At 42.8% G+C, this 19044-nt stretch overlaps 1 protein-coding gene across 6 annotated transcripts in view; it reads right to left on the reverse strand.

The window, feature by feature from the left end:
• Positions 1–19044, reverse strand: part of Tnrc6c (trinucleotide repeat containing adaptor 6C) — a 117717-nt gene that overhangs the window by 50164 nt on the left and 48509 nt on the right. For all 6 annotated transcript variants that reach the window (XM_041635645.1, XM_041635644.1, XM_041635643.1 and 3 more), the window contains exon 4: positions 6494–6814. In XM_041635645.1, the coding sequence (XP_041491579.1) occupies positions 6494–6814 (321 nt within the window). The remainder of the gene's footprint in view (positions 1–6493; positions 6815–19044) is intronic.

Here is a 19044-nt window from a genome sequence, read left to right on the forward strand (position 1 = left end):
AACTGTTTGTAACTTCAGCTCCAGGCAACCCAACACCCTCACACAGACATACATGCAGGTAAAACACCAAAGAGCAAAAAATAAAAATAAGCAAAAAAATAAGAATGTTCTTCAAGGGACATTGCCACATTTACTAAAATTTCTAATGTGTTTGTGGTTGTACAAAGGATAGTTAAATCACATGAGGCCTAATTATGGCCTGGTTAAATATATAACGTGATTGTACATGAGATAGTTATATCATTTTAGGCCTAATTATGACGGTTATTGTTTTCATTTGGAAATAAAGAATGGCATGAGATATGATTATGTGTTAAGTTGACAAAGGGTGTACTTGGGATAGCTATTCTTGGTTGTTGACTACATCTGGAATTAACTAAAACTCAAGCAGGTAGGAAGGTGGGTATACCTGGAAGAGACTTTTTCTTTTCTTTTCTATTCTTTCTTCTTTCTTTTTCTTTTTTGGTTTCTTGAGACAAAGTATCTCTGTGTAGCCCTGGATGTCCTAAAACTCACTCTGTAGACCAGGCTGTCCTCAAACTCAAAAGGTCCTCCTACCACTGCCTCCTAAGCACTGAGATTAAAGGCATGTACCCCCACACCTGGCTGAGGGGCATTTTCTCAATGGAAACATCTGAAGTGGGAAGAGACACTTTTCATCTGGATCTTCTCAAGTGCAGCTCTCCACCTTTAATCTGGGCTGCACCGTCTGCAGCAGCCTATATAAAGGACATGGCAGAAGCAAGTGTTTTGTTTTGGTGTACTCTTTAACTACTTGCTCTCTCTAGCAAGTCCATTCCTTCCCTGATATAAGCTTACTTCTTTGGAGTTCTGGTGTATACTGAAGACCAGCTGAGACATGTAGCTTCATAGACTGAACAACTGCTGGATTCCTGGACCTTCCACTGATAAATAGCCATTGCTGGTCTAGGTTCTAAAAAATCCCATTAGTAATTTTCCTTCTGTATGTTCTGGTCTTCTAGAGAGCCCTGACTACACATTCTCCTCATTTTGATGGAGCTCAGGAAGAGTTAAAGCTGCATGTGAATAACTACCATAGTCACTGGAAAGAACATGCTGTGGTCACATCGACCTGTGAAAATAGACAGCTTTGTTGCCTGACACAAAAGTAATATAACTGGGAGTGGTGGGACACTTGGGATCCCAGCACCTGGTCCTCGGGTACTTCAGGTTGTCCTGTGCAGCACAAGAACAGTTTTCTATTTTTGTTTTTCAAGACATATATATATATATATATATATAATTTAAACATATATCAAATGCATATAATAAAATATATAATATGCATAAATCTTAAAAAAATAGAAATATGTATATCTAACATGTATACATTTTACATTTCATGTAAAAACCTATGGGTGAAAGCACTTTGTGTTCCCAATTCCACTGAGGGCAAAATCAAAGCTCGCCTGTCAGCTGCTAGAAGTCTAGGCAATCAATAAGGTGGGACAAAGCAAAATTATGCTGTGAACAATGGTGTCCAAACCAACCATCTGTTGCTTCATGTTTCTGTACAAGAGATGAGGACTTCTAAAGGTTGAGAAGATGAAGAGACAATAAGGAAATGGTGTAGGGGTATGCTTTCTGGAACCATGGGCAGCAGGGTAGGTAATGCCACAGGCTTGGTGCAGCTCTCCCATTTTCTCTACTCTGAACTGAACCCAAGAGCTGCTGCCACACACTGGAATGCCACACACACTCGAGCTGGGGAAAAGCAGCTACTCCAGGCTCAGGGTCTGTTCTGTCTCTCTTGCTTTGGGGTCTGAAGAAATACCTTCAGACAGCACAGCCCACCTCCCAGGAGTTGCCACCTCTTGCACAGTGGCCTCTGGCGAAGGGCTCTGACTCAGCATGATGGCCACCTCTTGTGCAACTGTCAGCTTGCTCCCAGCAACCTGGCTCAAGCTACATGCAGACGCCAACTGTGCCAGCCTGGAATGGACCTGGAGATGTTTTTGCCACCCTGGGGAAGTAGCCCATCTTCTCCCCTTCTAGAAGTAGTGGAGGCATCCATGGACAGGTTCTTTAACCTTTGATGATCTAATTGTAGTGGATACTAAACTGAAATTCCTTCCCCTTTAAATTCTCTCAATTGTCAAAAACATTTTATGTCAGGACTCAGTGACAATTAGCACCAGAGCCACCCCCAATCCTTCCTTTTTACTTTTTGAAATGTAGCCAAAAGAATAACAGCATGTTGCTTAAGTAGGAAACATGCTGATTGCAAATAAACTGGCCCTTCCCTACCACCTTTACATTCCCCCTTGTCCTCCCCTACACCTGCAGACCAGCACTCTAAGATTCTAAGCAAGGTCCATGTCAACTGGCATGAGTCCAAGTTCTTAACTACTTTCCTGTCTCAATCCAAAAAGGGTCTAAGAAATAAATACTGCCACATACAAGTCAGAGCTGCTGTTTATATATGTATAAAGTAGACATGAATACAATTATTGTTCTGCCTAAAGGCAGAATGAAAAGTTTAAAATTTTTTATTATTTTTATGTAATTAAGCATTTAAATAAAAATGTTAAGTTTTATTTTAAAAGATAAGAAAAAAATTTTTAAAGAAAAAAGTTTTCACCTGGTGGTTGTAGCACACGTCTTTAATTTTAGCACCCGAGAGGCAGAGGCAGGCGGATATCTGTGGGTTCAAGACCAGCCTGGTCTACAAGAGCTAGTTCTAGTACAGGCTTCAAAGCTACAGAGAAACCCTGTCTCAAAAACCCAAAAAATTTCAGCAATTGGGAGGCAGATGTAGGCGGATCTCTGAGTTTGAGGTCAACCTGCTCTACAGAGCAGCCAGGGCTACACAGAGAAAACCTGTCTTACCCTCCCCCAAAGAAAAAAGTTCTCATGTGCTTCAAGCTGGAGTTATCCTGAATCTCGAACCTTGCAAAACCAGAGTCTTGACGAGAAGACAACATGGCAGAGCATCTTTAGGAACACACCACTGTGCACACAAACAGCCATGTGCAGGGCAGCTTCTCCTACAGTTGGTTAAACAACACGGATGTAAAAATTCACTTTCTGTTGGGATCTTCACTCACCACCAGCAGCCTACATAAAGAACATCTGGACTGTGGCTGGGAAGGACAGAGGTCCTTGCAAAGCTCACCCTGACCAGGTCAGGGCTTGTGGCCCATGACTTCAGTTTTGTAGGTGTGTCTTCTCTATACCCATGGCTCTAGCAAAGGCTATAGTGTGATTGCCCCTCAGTTGCTTCCTGAGCCCTTTAAGGGCATTTTTAGGCTTCTGTCACTTGTCATTCATTGGGCACACTTATCTGAAAGCTCAGTTTCCATGAGGGAAATCACATACAAAGTTGTATGCAAATTGCATGTTGTGAAATAATAGTTGAAGATGTGTTACATTTGTTTATGCTGTGGAACATTTATTTAATGATGCAAAGATGTGTTGCATTCTTTTATGTCACATTTGTTTAACTCTGTGTTATTTACTTTGCCTGTCTAAAACACCTGATTAGTCTAATCAAAAGCTGAATGGTCAACAGCTAGGCAGGAGAAAGGATAGGCGGGGTTGGCAGAAAGAATAAATAGGAGAAATCTGGGAAGAGAAGACCGAAGATCGTGTAGTAAGAAAAAGAATGGGTCAGCCACACAACCAGATACAGAATAAGAAGGAAAGAAAAGATATACAGAAATAGAGAAAGGTAAAAGCCCAGAGGCAAAAGGTAGACAGAATGATTTAAGAAAAGGTGGTTAGAAACAAGCCAAGCTAAGGACAGGCATTCATAAAAAAGAATAAGTTTCCGTGTGTGCATTTATTCCAGAGCTGGGTGGTGGATCCACAAAGAGGAAAGCCAAAAGAGTAAAAAAACAAAAACAACAAAAACAAACCAACAAAACAAAACAAAAAAAGAAAAACAAAAAACCTCAAAACTATAATTCTGCAGGCACAGAATTAACTCTAATAAGCTTGATGCTAGAAAACAGAGCTTTGAATTGGTAGATTATAACAGTCTGTTTGTACTTTAAACTTGACTAAGTTTCATTGCTACATATTAATGAACATTATAAATATCCAGAAATAATAATAGTAATCATTATTGAGACTAGTTTCTACTATGTAGTCCTGGCTGGAATTATTATGTAGACCAAGCTGGCCTCGAACCACAGAGATCTACCTGCCTTTAACTCTAACAAAGTGCTGGAGTTAATAGCACGCATTACCATGCCTGGCCAGAACTTATTTTTGCATGCAAGTATCAGAAATCTTGGTCTTCCTACAAAGTGGGATAAATGTTGACACTAATAAGCTTCATGTGACAATACACCATCTACAATGAGGCAACAAAGGGAGATGACTGAACCTGGGATATGGAAGGAAAAATGTCTATTACTATTCTCTGGAAACCTGTGACCCAGCAAGCATGAAACTGGTCCTCAGCCACAGCTGCCCAGGTCTGGGCATGTAGTTCAATAGAAGAGTGTTTACAAGGCCATGGGTTTCATTCCCAGTACTGAACGTAAAGGTAACAAATAAGCACAGCCAGGCTGTTCTAGACCATCATGAAACACATGATAGCGGTCACAACTGCTTCACACACATGTCCACTTGCCTGTCAGTTCTAGTGCTGTGGAGCAGAGGGTACCCACTGAGTAGTAGCCTGCAGGAAGCAAATATTCCCACACGTGCAGCAGCTAGCTCTTGGTATTTACTGAGCACTAAAAATGCTGGTAAATCCTGCCACTGGCCCTCAACAGAGCTTACACCAATTCACACTGTTTTCAGTCTCACAAACTGCCTGTGCTGCTTTCAAGTCTGGAGGGGACTGAAGGCTTAGCATATACATCAGCAAATGGTAAAAAGTACCACAAATAGTACAACTATTGTGAGCCGAACAGGGAACATGTCAAAGCTTTGAGAAGAAATGGGGAGGCAGACAGAGGAGAAGAAAAAAGAAGAGGGATTAAGCTTTGATGCAAGTAGAGAACTTCTAAATACACGGGAATGTACTAACACAACTAACCTAGGTTTGGCTTTAGTAAATCATTTGAACCATGAAAAGAGAAGCTCCTAGTCACAGTATGTTACATACCAGTCACAGAGGTGAGAAAGCATGACCGATTGCACTATGTGACACACGGAGTAAATAAGACTGAGAGTTAAAAAAAAATACTTCATAACTGCCTCGAAGATGGGTCTGTGCTCACAATACACCTCAGTCTTAGCAGTCCTGCTACACGGCTGTCATTTCCATTTGCTGACACCTGTTACAGGCAACATGATACAGAGTGTGAAACTGAAACCATCTACCAGGAGGAAGCAGGAACCTTTCCACCTGATAGGAGTCCCAAGTGCCAGGAGTATAAGTGACATGGCAGCTATGGTCTAGAAGGAGAATCTGGCCTGACTGCCATACTGTACCCACAGCCGGTCACCTCCAATTCTTGTGGTTATTCTACAACACCATGTCATCTAACAACACCCACTTTGGACAACTCAACTTCTGTGGACTAGAATGTGAGTTAGAAAGGAAAGGGAACACTCTAGAGAGCAGAGCCCTCCTTTCAGAAGAGTGAAGGACTAGCTCAGCTGGTGACATTACCAGTACTTCTAGGTTTTGACCCACAGTTTAGAGACTCTTCCATTCTTTGAAGTGAGTCATTCAACAGGAAGCTCTGACGCTCTGTAGGCTATTTTCAACTTAGCTGAGAGGTGAGACTCTAATAACTAACTCATCAGCAGAAGATGCAAGTCATGCAGCTCAGGGTTGCGCACTGCAGATGGGCACATGACAGTTCCAAAAGGAGCGATGGAGACAAGGAACAAGAAGCTCTGAACAGAGGGAGACAGTGAAAGGGTGGCCCTTTGCATGGAGCTCTAGGGAAAAATAAGCACAGGCTCTCTGTGAGGTGACTAGGACAGAAAGCAGGTCGTGGAAGGACAGGTACTGATCAGACATAGCTGTGGTGGCAGAAAGACAGGGAGCATGTTAGGAACATGACAGGTATCTGAGGGAGCTGCTAAGTCAGTGAGGTGGTAGGAAGATCCAGTTGGCAGTACTGCCAGACACTGCTGGGGAGAAAACAGAATGAGAAATGAAGAAGTTTGTCTGGGAGTCAAGAGCCAATTTCTCATTTATATTCATTATACAGATTGATCCCATTTTCACACATTTATTTCATTCATAAAGTGAGTTATACTCTAAATCCATACACATACACAAACATATACACAGTGTGGTGACCACACAAATATCTATCTAGATATGTTTCTTGCCTTGTTTGTGTGAATCTATATATTTATAACATCTTTCAAGCCAAGGGTCTCACTCTATTGTCCAGGCTAGCCTCACTAGGACAGCTCAGCCTGAGCAGTGGAGACCACAGGCATATGGAAAGAAAGCCTCAGTACTGGCAAGCAGTGCAGGAGCCAAGTAAGTGTGAGGCCCTGTCTATCCCTAACACTGAAGAAGAAGGAAAAAAGCCCCATTCTTCACAGTTCTTACCTGGTTGGAGTTTGCTGGGATGCAGTTGTGTTCCAGCTCCAGGGAGGGGAGGAGGGCTTGCTCCTGAAGGTCCAGCAGCCTGTGCTGGGCTCACACTGGTCAGAGTCCCTGTAGGCAATGGCTGGCCTCTCTTTAACAGCTGCTTCTGTTCTTGCTGGCGAAAGCGTGGAGGCACCTCCCGAGGCAGGTAGCGGGATGCAGCTGTCTGCTGGCCACAGGCAGATGCACGTTTGCCATTGTTGCTGCTAGAGATAGTGCTGGTGGAAGTACTGGTACCGGCAGGTTGGGGCTGGCTTGAACAGTTCTTAGTAAGTTCTGGCACTGAAACGATCCAAAGGAGAAAAAAAAAATGACCCAAAGGTTTAGTAACCTCTTAAAACTCAAACAAACAAACAAACAAACAAACAACCCCACAGCTCCCAAAGACACAGCGCTCTTGCTGAGTGCATCTCTACGTCACCTACCCTGTGCCTTCTGATAGTAACAATACAATGCTCTGCAGCTTGGGTTACGTCAATGACTAGAGTGAGTACTATGGAGACTCAGAGTGGGCATTTATGGAGACATACCTGCAACACTACAGACTTGTTGACAAGGATATAGGTGACATGTTTTACCAACACTAACAAGCATGTCAATGAAAAAGACAATGTGTGTCAGGTACAAAAAAAATCTAACCCTCAATACTCAGACCTACCTTCATCTTGAATGTGAACTATTATCCAGAATATATAGACGGAAAGTTTCCATGTACTTAATTTTTGACTGTCTTTCCTTCTATGTCTGAATAAAAACTTTGTACAAATGAATAGAAACAATTCTGGAAATCTTTCTATTTTATTTTTATGTGCTGAAGTGTTTTGTCTCTATGTGCAGCAATGTGTGTGCCTGGTGCCCATAGACGCAAGAAGAGGGTGTCAGATCCCCTGGAACTGGAATTACGGGTAGTTGTGTGCTGCTATGTGGGTTTTGGGAATGGAATCTGGGTCCTTTGGAAGAGTAGCCAATGTGCTTGACCACTGATCATTCTCTCAATATCAGGGACAGTAAACTCCTCTAAGTCATAGCTTCTCTAAGACAGCACAAGGATCTGTAAGCTAGTTTTCCTTCCATCAGCAACTCCAGTTAGCCTGAGTCTGGTCTGCCAGCCTGGACTTTATTGTACACTAGGTTACCATTACCATTCAGGGCCTTTCCTATCTTTCTGTTGTTACTTGTGCCTATCAAGAAAGCCACTGACGCTCTTTTTATACTGACTCAGACTAAGTAAAACTCTCTGAGTCCCCTCCCCACTTCTTTTTTCTTCTAGACAGGGTCCTGGAACTCACTTTGGACACCAGGCTGGCCTGGCCTCAAACTCACAGAGATCCTCCTGCCTCTGCCTCCTGAGTGCTGGGATTAAAGGCATGTGCCACCATGCCCAGCTTTAGGGTGCCCTTTCTAGAGCAAATTCCAGTCCTCAGTGCTTCCTGTTAATCCTGTGTTCCTGTGTCAACAATTCACCCAAGGTCTTTCATTTCCAAGCCTCTAATGCATTATTACTCTGCCTTAGCCTCTCATTCCCAGAAGACAAATGTGACTTTCGTACGCAGAAAAAATAGAAACATTCGGGAAAAGCTTCCTGAATTTTTGGCACTACAAAAACACGACCATCACACTGTTCCTTGTGCTTCACATCCGCCAGTTCTACTCTAGGACTGAGACTGTAGTCTCTCACTGTGCGGTTCATCCCTCAAATGCTCACACCAGAGAGAGGCACTGTTTATTTTCTTCTTTCTTAGTGGCATGTGCGTACCTGATGGGCCTCAGGATCAGTGGCTGGGCTGGGAAAAGAGAAGCAAGATGGATGCCCTGAATTTGCCACCCAAGACTTTCTTCAGAGCACAAATGAAAAACTAAAGATTGGGTCTTAGATTAACCTGTTTTACAGATGTTTACATTTATTCCTGCTTTAATATGGCAGATACCAAGAATTTAACAGTCACTCATGTTCCCACAGAGGGTGGAAAAATGCACATTTCTTCAACATCCTTTGAGAACCACCCTTCTCCCTGGATCCCAGTTCTTCCAGCTTCCTTCCAATCTCTCTTCTCCGTGAAGTCAGAGACAGTCTTGGAGAGTCTGTGTAAGCTGCCTCTTCCTGCTCCTAATTTCCCATCCTTCCCTGTCCTCTTTTTTGGTTTGTGGTGTTTTTGTTTGTTCACGGATGCCACACTGTGCAAGTTGAAAATGACTTCCTGGTGCTTAAACCCAAGGCCGCCTTCTGATTTGATGTTCTCACTTCTAGTCGTCAGGGCCAAGCCTTCTCCTATGGTCACAGTGAGAGCCACAAAGATGACTAAGGCACTGACAACAGAGCCACTGAATGAGAACTAGAGTTGTGCTTTCAACTGCCAGTCCAGGTCTCTTCTATTATCCTGTTACCATTTTTAACAAAAGACCAAAGGAGTCAGGAAGATGACTCATCAGGTAAAGGGTCTTGCCACATAAACTTGGTGATATGAGTTCAATTCCTGGAGCCCATGTAAAAGGAAAAGGAGAAAATGGATCACACAAAATTCTCTGATCTCCACTTGAGGCTGTGTCAAACACACCCACCCATCCTATGCAATATCAACTAATTAATGAACTAGACCACAAAGTCAGGGCTATTTTTATTATTGTTAAACCTATTACAGGAAACAAAATTCATGTAAATCAGCCACTTTATTTTCAGTCTAAGCCACCAAAGTTTAAGACCTATGAATACAGAATATTCAGTTCTCCTTGGCTGGCATATCAAGTGTGTCTGATATCCATGAATCCTCCTCTTGCCCTTCACAACTGCTATCTGGCAGGACAAAGACTGGTAGAAATAAAGAAGAATGCTTCTCACAGTTTTGAAGCATGGGAGGAAGAAACCAAAGTAATGAATAGGAGAGACCAATTATGGTCTCCTAACTCTAAACTAGTTACCACCCAGCCCTTCATAGGACAAGTTTGCTGTTTACTACATAGGAACAGACACTATTTGTACTATTAGACTACACACAAGTCTTCTAAAAACAGACTGCAGCCATGCATCCAAGTCTACTGCACACACCTCATATCCTTTGCTGGTCATCACCATGCAATGAAAAGGGGAGGTGGCACTTTTAATGGAGAAAGGCACAGGAAATAGCACATTCCAGAAGCATTAGCTCCTTTCTGGAGACAGTGCCTTCTCTCGATCCCAGCAGTGAGCTCCAGCAACAAGAGTATAGTGATTATTTTATTTATATTTTAATGAATAAAACTTGCCTAAAGATCAGAAGGGCAAAGCTAAGCCACTAGAGGTCAATCAGTGGTGGCACACACTTTTAATCCAGGCAGAAGGATCTCTGTGTGTTCAAGGCCACCCTGGGCTATATAAAATCAATGTAGAAACAAATCCAAGTGGTGGCTCACACCTTTAATCCCAACACGAAAGGGAATATAAAATGGGAGGAGAGAGAGGCTCTGTCTGCTTAGTCTGCAGTCACCCTGCCTTGGGTGCTTTGCCTTTCGGGTTGAACCCCAATATCTGACTCTGGGTTTTTATTATTTGTAGAGAGCCACATGCATCAGGCTGGTCAGAAGGAACTGCCTATCTCTTACCTCTTCTTGGGTACTTTACATCAACAGACTTCACATTTTTGTTCTTCGTCCTGCCCTAGGCCATCCAAGAGTGGACACCCACACTCACACGGCCTCCTCTTTGAAACCCAAATACAACTCCAGTGTTGCTCCAGCTCTGACCTGGCTTTATCTTCAGTTGTCAGCTGGACAGGGCCACTTGGAAGTCATTTATTTCCCTTCAAATGAAAATATCCACGAGTGGAGCACCAAGTCCCTGGGGATGAGTCAAGCATCTCTCTCTATAGGAGAGCACTGAAGCACAACTTATGATTTCTTACCCCAATGAACTAACGACTGAGGAAATAAAGAACTGTAGCCACATGTGGCTACTAAATGCTACATGCACTAACTGCAATATGTTGTGCATATAAGACACAGATTATCCTCAAGGCCAAGGGTGGTGGCATGGGCCTATAATCTCAGGACAGGGGAGTGAAGGCAGAATGGTCAAGAGTTCAAAGTCATCTCAGCTGCATAGCAAGTGTAAGGACAGCCCGAACCACACACCCAGGCTCAAGAGAAACTCTGCTTCAGTCACCTGCATGGTGAGCTAAATGGAGTTTCTTCTCTTTCCTGAGGATCAAACTCAGAGCCTCACAGACGCTAAACAAATACTCTGTCAATGAGGCAAACATTCAGCCCTTTGCATTATGCTTCTGTTAGACAGGAGTGATCTAAAAAATGGTGATGTGCTCCTTAAGAAGTTTGAGCAGGTTTCTCAGAAATATATTACATTTAATGATTTATTCTCTTAAAGGTTGAAACAACTCTGTACTACACAGTGAGTTACTAGCATGTTGTTTTACATATGGAAAAATGTCACCTACAATATGTTCCACCAGCGAACAGATTGAGGCTCCTGACCTAGGTGCTAATTTTCAGAGAGTTTCCAACTGCCCGAGGGCTAACACCTTGGGCTGGTCATCTGGGACCCAAAGTAGTAAGGAGGCCAGCCAACAGTTCTGAACCGGGGCAAGCTCATCTGCTGGGCCTTTTTATGTGATATGCTGATCAAAGTCTCTCTGGTTTAAGCCACTATTTCTTGGCTCTCTGAAAGTACCTAGCCACATGGGGCTACATGCTTTTTTTCAGACCTAAATTTCTGATTCTATCCCTACTCCCAAGAAATAGGATGTCAAGACCACCCTCTTCTTCAAATAAATGAATCTAGGGTCACATTACAAAAGAACAGTTATAGGCTGGAGAGATGGCTCAGAGGTTAAGAGCATTGCCTGTTCTTCCAAAGGTCCTGAGTTCAATTCCCAGCAACCACATGGTGGCTCACAACCATCTGTAAGGGGGTCTGGTGCCCTCTTCTGGCCTGCACGCATACACAAAGACAGAATATTGCATAATAAATAAATAAATAAATAAATACAGTTATTTAAAAAAAAAACTTTCAGTAGGCTAAAAAGTTTAGTTCCTCTGGGGAATCAGTAGTTCACATTTCTTAAGTGAGGGCGACACCTGCTAGCAACATTCTCTGAAAATAATTTTTTAAGAAGCAAATTTTTGTTTTCTGTTAAGGAGTACATCAGCACAGTCACAACTGACCAAGTAGCTCCAAAAACCCCACAGTGTCAAATCCTTCCACAGACCACGCTACAATGACTTAGAAACCCTTTCCAAACTGATAATAGTCTCAGCATCTCTAAGAGCCCAAGGAACACAAATTGTGCCTTAGTCCTGGGGCCACTTAGCTTTGGTTCTAAACATGGTGGGCAAAGCCTCTTCCAGCTCACACAACCCATGCTCACATTCTCTGGTCTTCATGTGGTTCCATCCTTCCTTCTGCTTCACTGTTGGACTTCTATGTTTTATGTCTAACCCTTAGCATGGCTTCCAGTTCCTGGCATTGCTGTGGCCTCAGAGACAAGATGGCACCTGCTGCCTAGTCTTTCCTTCCTAAGTGCCATGGCTGCAGGGAATTCAGTGTAGTGTGCTTGGTCAAACTACTGTCACTGTTTAAAACACAAATCTTCACAACCCATATCTTCATCGCCTTGTGGTCTTCAGAGGAAGAAGTGCTCACACAACAGACATATGAATTATTTATGCAATTGCTGGCCTAGGACTGTATGGAGTATGACAGCTAGGGGGCTGTGTGTGATCCAGCAGACATGAGAAACAATGTTTGGATGTATGTTCCCAATGCATTACCAATTACTGTGAAATGGCATTAAAATTAAATTAAGTATTGCTCTCATTATAGTGGCTACTAGCAACGCGAATAACCTCATTCAAAGAAGATAGGGTGGGGACTGTTCTGTTAAAGCTGAGCAAGTGACACAGCACTAAAGGCCTAGTGGCCTTTCTGGACTCTTATCCACATCCATTTCCACCATGGCAGCAGACTGCAGACAACCAAGGAAGCAAGGGGCTTCTCAAAGCCTGCAGTGCTCTCCTGCCTCTCCACAGTTATCCTAAATTGTGTGAACTCTGGGACAAACAGGGCTTCCTCCATCTCAGACAGAAGCCCATAAACTTGGGTCCCAGGTGTTCTTCTAGGACACAGATATGCTGAGTCCATAGGGCTGTTTGCATTATCTTTATTAAACTGCTAAACTGTGGGTAAAAAGCTAAAATCCCAGGAAATGTAAAATGGTTTAATGTGCCAGAAGAGGGAGCCCATGTCAAAGCACTGAAACAGTGAGAGAAGGCAAGGCTTTGCAAAGTTCATGCTCATGCAGGCCACACTCTCTTCTCTGCTAGTTCCTCAAGAGCTGTGCCAATCTTCTGTTTAAGTTATGGAAAATGTCCTGCCACCAGCCTTAGGCAAAACTTGCTCTCTTAGTGTGTGTGGGTCCTAATTTCTCCCCCCTCTCATCCAGGCTTATTAAGTCTGGTCACCTTTTAGATGTTAGTTTAGCATTACTCAGATTCCTTCCAGTAGCTCTCCACCTACTTCAGATTTCCTTGCCCTCAGTTCTCAACCAACCCTGCAGCCACTGCAGTTAGCAAACTCATACGGAGTAGATAGTGGGATTTATGTCCATCCTCTATAAGACACTTGGGCCTACAAGGACAGTGTTGTTTTTGTTTGTTTGTTTTTCCCTCCTCTCTGAGCCTTGACTGTCCTAAAAGTCAGTGTGTGGACCAGGTTGGCCTTGAACTATAGAGATCTACCTGCCTCTGCCTCCCAAGCTGGGATTAAGTGTGTGTGTCACCATGCTTTGTTCTCTTTTATTTTTAAAAGCAGATAACCTTCCAGTCCTTAAAGAGACAGAAATACTTAATGAAAAGATAACTGTAATTTTGTTCAGACAGAAAGTGTGACATAAGTAAATCACAGGATCCAGAAAAAAAAAATTTTTTTTTGGCTCCCCGTCGGGGAATCGAACCCCGGTCTCCCACGTGACAGGCGGATACTCACCACTATACAAACAAGGAAGGATCCAGAAATTTTATTACATTCACTTGCTTATATAGCCATCTCTCTACTAAAATATTTGAGAAAAAAAGAAACTTACCTAGAACATTCAACAGGTCTTTCTAGTTAGTTAGCTCATGAGCTGACTAATAAATTCCAGTAGCAGAAAGTGACTAATGCAAGCCTGCACTGTGTTAAGAATGTCATCATCCTCATTAAGTCACCACACGTCCAGAAAGAGGACAACGACAGAACAAACAGCACACAGTGCTGAGTCTTTACATGAAGATCAAGAGGCCATCTGAGAATCACAAGTAATATAAAGGGAGACAGCTGATGGGAACAAACACCCCTCGAAGAAGATACATAGATGGCAAATAAGGACATGAAAATAATGTTCAAGACTGTGCTGGAGGGCTGGAGAGATGGCTCAGCGGTTAAGAGCATTGCCTGCTCTTTCAAAGGTCCTGAGTTCAATTCCCAGCAACCACATGGTGGCTCACAACCATCTGTAATGAGGTCTGGTGCCCTCTTCTGGCCTGCAGACATACACACAGACAGAATATTGTATACATAATAAATAAATATTTAAAAAAAAAAAAGACTGTGCTGGATAGTTTTATGTCGACCTAACACAAGCTAAAGTAATCTGAGAGGATGGAGCCTCAATTTTAAAAATGCCTTCATAAGGTCAGGCTGTGGGCAATACTGTAGGGCACGTTCTTAACTAGTCACCAATGGGAAGACCCAGCCCATTGTGGGTGATGCCATCCTTAGGTGGTGGTCTTGGATTCTATAAGTAAGCAGGCTGAGCAAGCCATGAGGAGCAAGCCACTAAGCAACACTCCTCCATCCAGGTTTCTTCCCTGTTTGAGTTCCTGTCCTGTGTTCTTTCAATGATGAACAGTAATGTGGAAGTATAAGCCAAATAAACCCTCCCCCTGCCCCCCACCAACTTGCTTTTTAGTCCTGGTCTTTGATCACAGCAATAGAAACCTCAACTAAATACCACTAGTTCTTAGGAATCATAACAAGGCCCAAACCACATGCTGGTGGAAGATGGAACTGTGAAACTGAACAATAACTTTGGAAAACAGTTTGCTGCCTCTTGAAAAAAATATAATTATTCTCTTCCACATAATTATTCAAGAAAATTCAGCTCCATACTATTTTAAGACCTGAACATAAATGCTCATAAAAGCTGAAAAACAGAAAAAAAACTCAAATGCCCAGGAGCAGGTGACTGGATATGCAAAGTGCTGGTATGCCTGCACAATGAAATACTAGCAGCAAGAAAAGGAATGACCCATTGACACACACAACATAAATGGATCCCCAGGAACTCTGCTGAGCAAGAGCATAATGGCCTAAGATACCATTTATTATACATTATGCTAGGAAGTTAATTCTATGGCAGAAGCAGGCCAGTGTTTGCTCAGGGACAGATGGCCAAGGAGGAAACAGAAGAAACGGGAGTGGAAGGAACAGAGATACTCTTAGGAATTGCTTGATGTCATTTTGAATGGTAGGGATGGTTTCACAGGGGCATAGCAAACTGTCCTCTTTAAATATCTGCAATTTATTGTATTCCAGTGATGTATCAATAAAGGTATTAATACACACACATGAAAAGAGGTCAAACTGGGGGTGGGGTTGGGGCTATTATATTCTCAAATTCTTTCTCAGAAAGCACACTGCCAGCCAGCTCCCTTTCAAAATTAAGTGTAATCTCTAATCTTGGAAGCTGCCTTTATGGTTAAAGTCCCAGCAGCCAGCCAGATTCAGTAGAGAGGTGTCCTACCCTTCAGGCTCACAGAAGCTGAACAGACACAGCGCAGGGACCAGAACTAAGTGTCACCTGCTGAATTCTGGGACCAAGGGGCTTTCTGACTTTAAAATTTAGATTAAGAACTTACATGTCCATGTAGCTGCCCCGAATTTGGGATTTAGCAATATGTTTTAAAAACAGTCTACGTATTAAAAACACCAAAGTCTTAACACACTTTCCTTTGTTCCTACAGGGAAAAATTAACCATTTATTATATCTCCCCCCTTGGGAGAGTAGAATTTTAAAAATCTCTTTAGACATAGAACAACAGAGACAACAAAAGACAAACCTAACCTTTAAAACCTTAAAAGATCTTTGACATAACAATCCTTTTAGTAATTTCTTTCATCTTGTTTGAAAACTACAAAGTGTCTATAAATTCTTTCCAAGAGCAGCAGTTACACAGCTAAGAGACACATAGACTGTGTTTCCGGTTGTGTGGTAGCAGAAACAACATACAATTTGACAATCAGAAACCAAGGTTCTAATTCTGCCACTAACAAGCTGTCATAAATCAATTAACTCCTTGGGATGGCATTTCCTCACTCAGCACTACTGGAGCTGGAAAATCCTGAAGGAGCCTTCAACTCCGAGATTTTAGTAATCTCACAGACAGGCAAATGAAGTGTCATACAATGCAAACTGTACAGTGCTGAGCCCATTGGAGGAAACGAGTGTAAGCCTGAGATTTTTAGTTATTTTATTTCACTATCTAATGCAGGAAACACAGACCTGGTATTTTATAAAAACTCGCTGTTGACTGCTGTATTCAGAGAATTTTCCACTCAGTGAATGTGTGATGTGGGAGTGTCATATATCAATCTGTTGATTTCATTGGTTAAGTAATAAAGAAACTGCTTGGCCCTCATAGGTTAAAAAACAGGTGGGTGGAGTAAACAGAACAGAATGCTGGGAGGAAGAGGAAGTGAGCTCAGACTCAACAGCTCTGCTCTCTGGAGGAGAGGCCACGCTCCCCTCTTCCCGGCAGACGCGATCGATAAAGCTCTGACCCAGGATGGATGTAGGCTAGAATCTTCCCGGTAAGCGCACCGAGGGGTGCTACACATATTATTAGAAATGGGCTAGTCCAGGTGTGAGAGTTAGCCGAGAAGGGGCTAGATATAATGGGCCAAGCAGTGTTTAAATGAATACAATTTGTGTGTTGTTATTTCGGGTAAAGCTAGCCGGTGGTGGGAGCTGGGTGGCGGAATGCAACGCGCAGCTCTTACAACAAATGTGGAATCAAGTTCTTGTTTTGTTTCATCTCCATTAAGTAAGGATGAGACCCATGGTCTCAGAACTCTTCATTCACGTTGATAAAAAGCTTGTGTTTCAAGTGAGCTGCAAGTAACCTGTGACTGAAACCTAACTCCATGCATGGCTACTCAAAGACTACAGCTTCAGATGGCTACACTGATGACAGTGCAGAAAAGGTTCTCTGAGAACTAGTAGTTACAAAGCGAACAGATGTCAGGACGTCAGCCCACAGCCGCACCACTAAGACCGCACCTCAGTGATCTTGTCATCATAATGAACAGCAGAGCACTTGCTTTCATAGGCGACGTGCTTTTCAACTTTTTATAGGAAAACTCATCTATATTTATTTCAAGAATATAAAAACATTAAGCTGAAATCAATCATTTATGAGTAGTACCATGTTACTGTGGTTAATTCTGCCCTATACCTACCAATCAATGAAAAAGGCCCAGAAAATAACAGGCTCACAAAGTTCACATATAAAGCTATTATTATCTATACCCAAATTAAGGCAGGACCCTAAATAAACAGATTGCTGCTCTTTGGACACTGGTTACCAAACAAGGCAGCAGTTAATGTTTTACAACAGGATTTTATCTACCCCATTTCCCTACTGTCAGGAGATCACTAAGGTCTCATTAGGGCAGGAGGAGATTCGGGTATTAGCTGTCCTTCAGTCACTAGTACAAAGATAACGAGCAGGAGAATTTACCAGGAAATTTTTGTCTATGGACAGGCTTAGTAGAAAGTTTTCTTACTTTCTTCCTTTCCTTTTTCCCTCTCCTTCAGTCCCCTCCCACTTTTCTTTCTTTCTTTCTTTTTTTCAAGACAGGGTTTCTCTGTGTAACCACTCAGACTATCCCAGAACTTGCTCTGTGGACCAAGCTGGCCTCAAACTCACAGAGATCAACTGGCCTGTGCCTACAGAGTACTGGGATTAAAGGTGTGCAGCACCACCATCCAGGTGGCAGGAAGGTTTTTCAACAGTTTAGTGTTTGGGTATAAGAGGAGTATAAACTGTGGAATGCATTGGATTCTGCGTACTTAAATGAATACCTAACGAGATAAGAGGGATGGTCAATAAACATTACAGCGCAGGATGGACACATTTCTTAGGATTGTGTGTGTGTAGTATGTGTGCATGTAATGCAGAAAGAAGAGAAACTGATATTAGCTGTCTTCTATCATTATTTACCTACTTTTTGAGACAGGGTCTCTCAATGAACTTGGAGCTAATCAACTGGCAAAATTAGGCCAGAGAATCCCAGGAACCTTCCTATCTTCAATTCCCCAGAGATGGAATTACAGGCATATCCCATCTCACCCAGTTTTTTTTTTTTTTTTTTACGCAGTGTTGGCATCTGAACTTAAGTCCTTATGCTTGTTTAACAAGCACTTTACCAACTGAACTATTGTGATCTCCCCTCACCCTTTAGGCAAGGTCTCCATTCTGCAGCCAAGGTTAACCTTGAACTCATTACCCTTCAGTTTTACAATGTTTTCTGTAAGGAAGGCATTAATGTAGAGCATTAATTAGGGATAGAGATCAAGTATGCCCAGAGGGTGAAAAATACTGGAAGAAGGCAAAAGTGGACTCACTATTTGCAAGCAGAGCCCCAGAGAGGAGAAGCAGTGTTCCTGTCTACAAAGAATATAGGGTTCCTCCTTGTACAATCTGGGGCAGGATGTCAGAGAAAGGATGTTCTAGACCGCCAATAAAGAGATTGTAGGCCAGGACTTGAAAGATGGCTTAGAGAGGACCAGGGTTTGATTCTAGTCACCCACACGGCAGCTCACAACTGTCTGAAAGTCTTGTTCTAGGGGACTGAACATTCTCTTTTCCAGTCTCTGTGGACATACACACAGGCACAGGCCCAATTTCAGTTATGATTTTACAAAGACTTTCTAGAAACCACAATTTTAAATTTATAAGGAGGAGAAGTGTGTCCCAAGGTCCACCCCTGTCTGGAGTGCTGCTGTCCTTCTCTGACCACTTTCCTGACATGGGCTGCTCTGAAGCCCACTGGCTGCAGAGACAGGAGAAGGTGGGCAAGGGTCTGTTATGTGATGTTCCACACTCTCCTTGCTTTGTGATGAACTTTGTACCTTTAAAATACTACTAGCCCTGGTTACAACAACAGCAACAAGGAGACTCACTAATGCCAGGGCCTAGAATAGCAGAAAGGCAGTAGCTGAGTGAGGGGTCTAGGAAGCAAGAAGAAACAAGCAGATGCAGCCCCTGCACTGTGTATTGCCAGGCCATGACAGGAAACAAACACAGCATTGGCAGGGTACAAAAGCAAACCGGTCTTATGTGAGCACAAATGTCCTCACTAAATCAGCTGTGTTGTCTAACACCAGTGCCTAACTAAGTGAGTGTCACCTCACAGCAGCTGATTCTGATGGGGCTGATTAATGGTGGAATCTGAGAAAAGTTGGAAACCTGATGCTGCGAATCAT

The sequence above is a fragment of the Microtus oregoni genome, unplaced genomic scaffold, assembly GCF_018167655.1.
Source record: "Microtus oregoni isolate MIOR12 unplaced genomic scaffold, Mior012 000048F_ref0000485, whole genome shotgun sequence".
Classification (NCBI taxonomy): Eukaryota; Metazoa; Chordata; class Mammalia; order Rodentia; family Cricetidae; genus Microtus; species Microtus oregoni.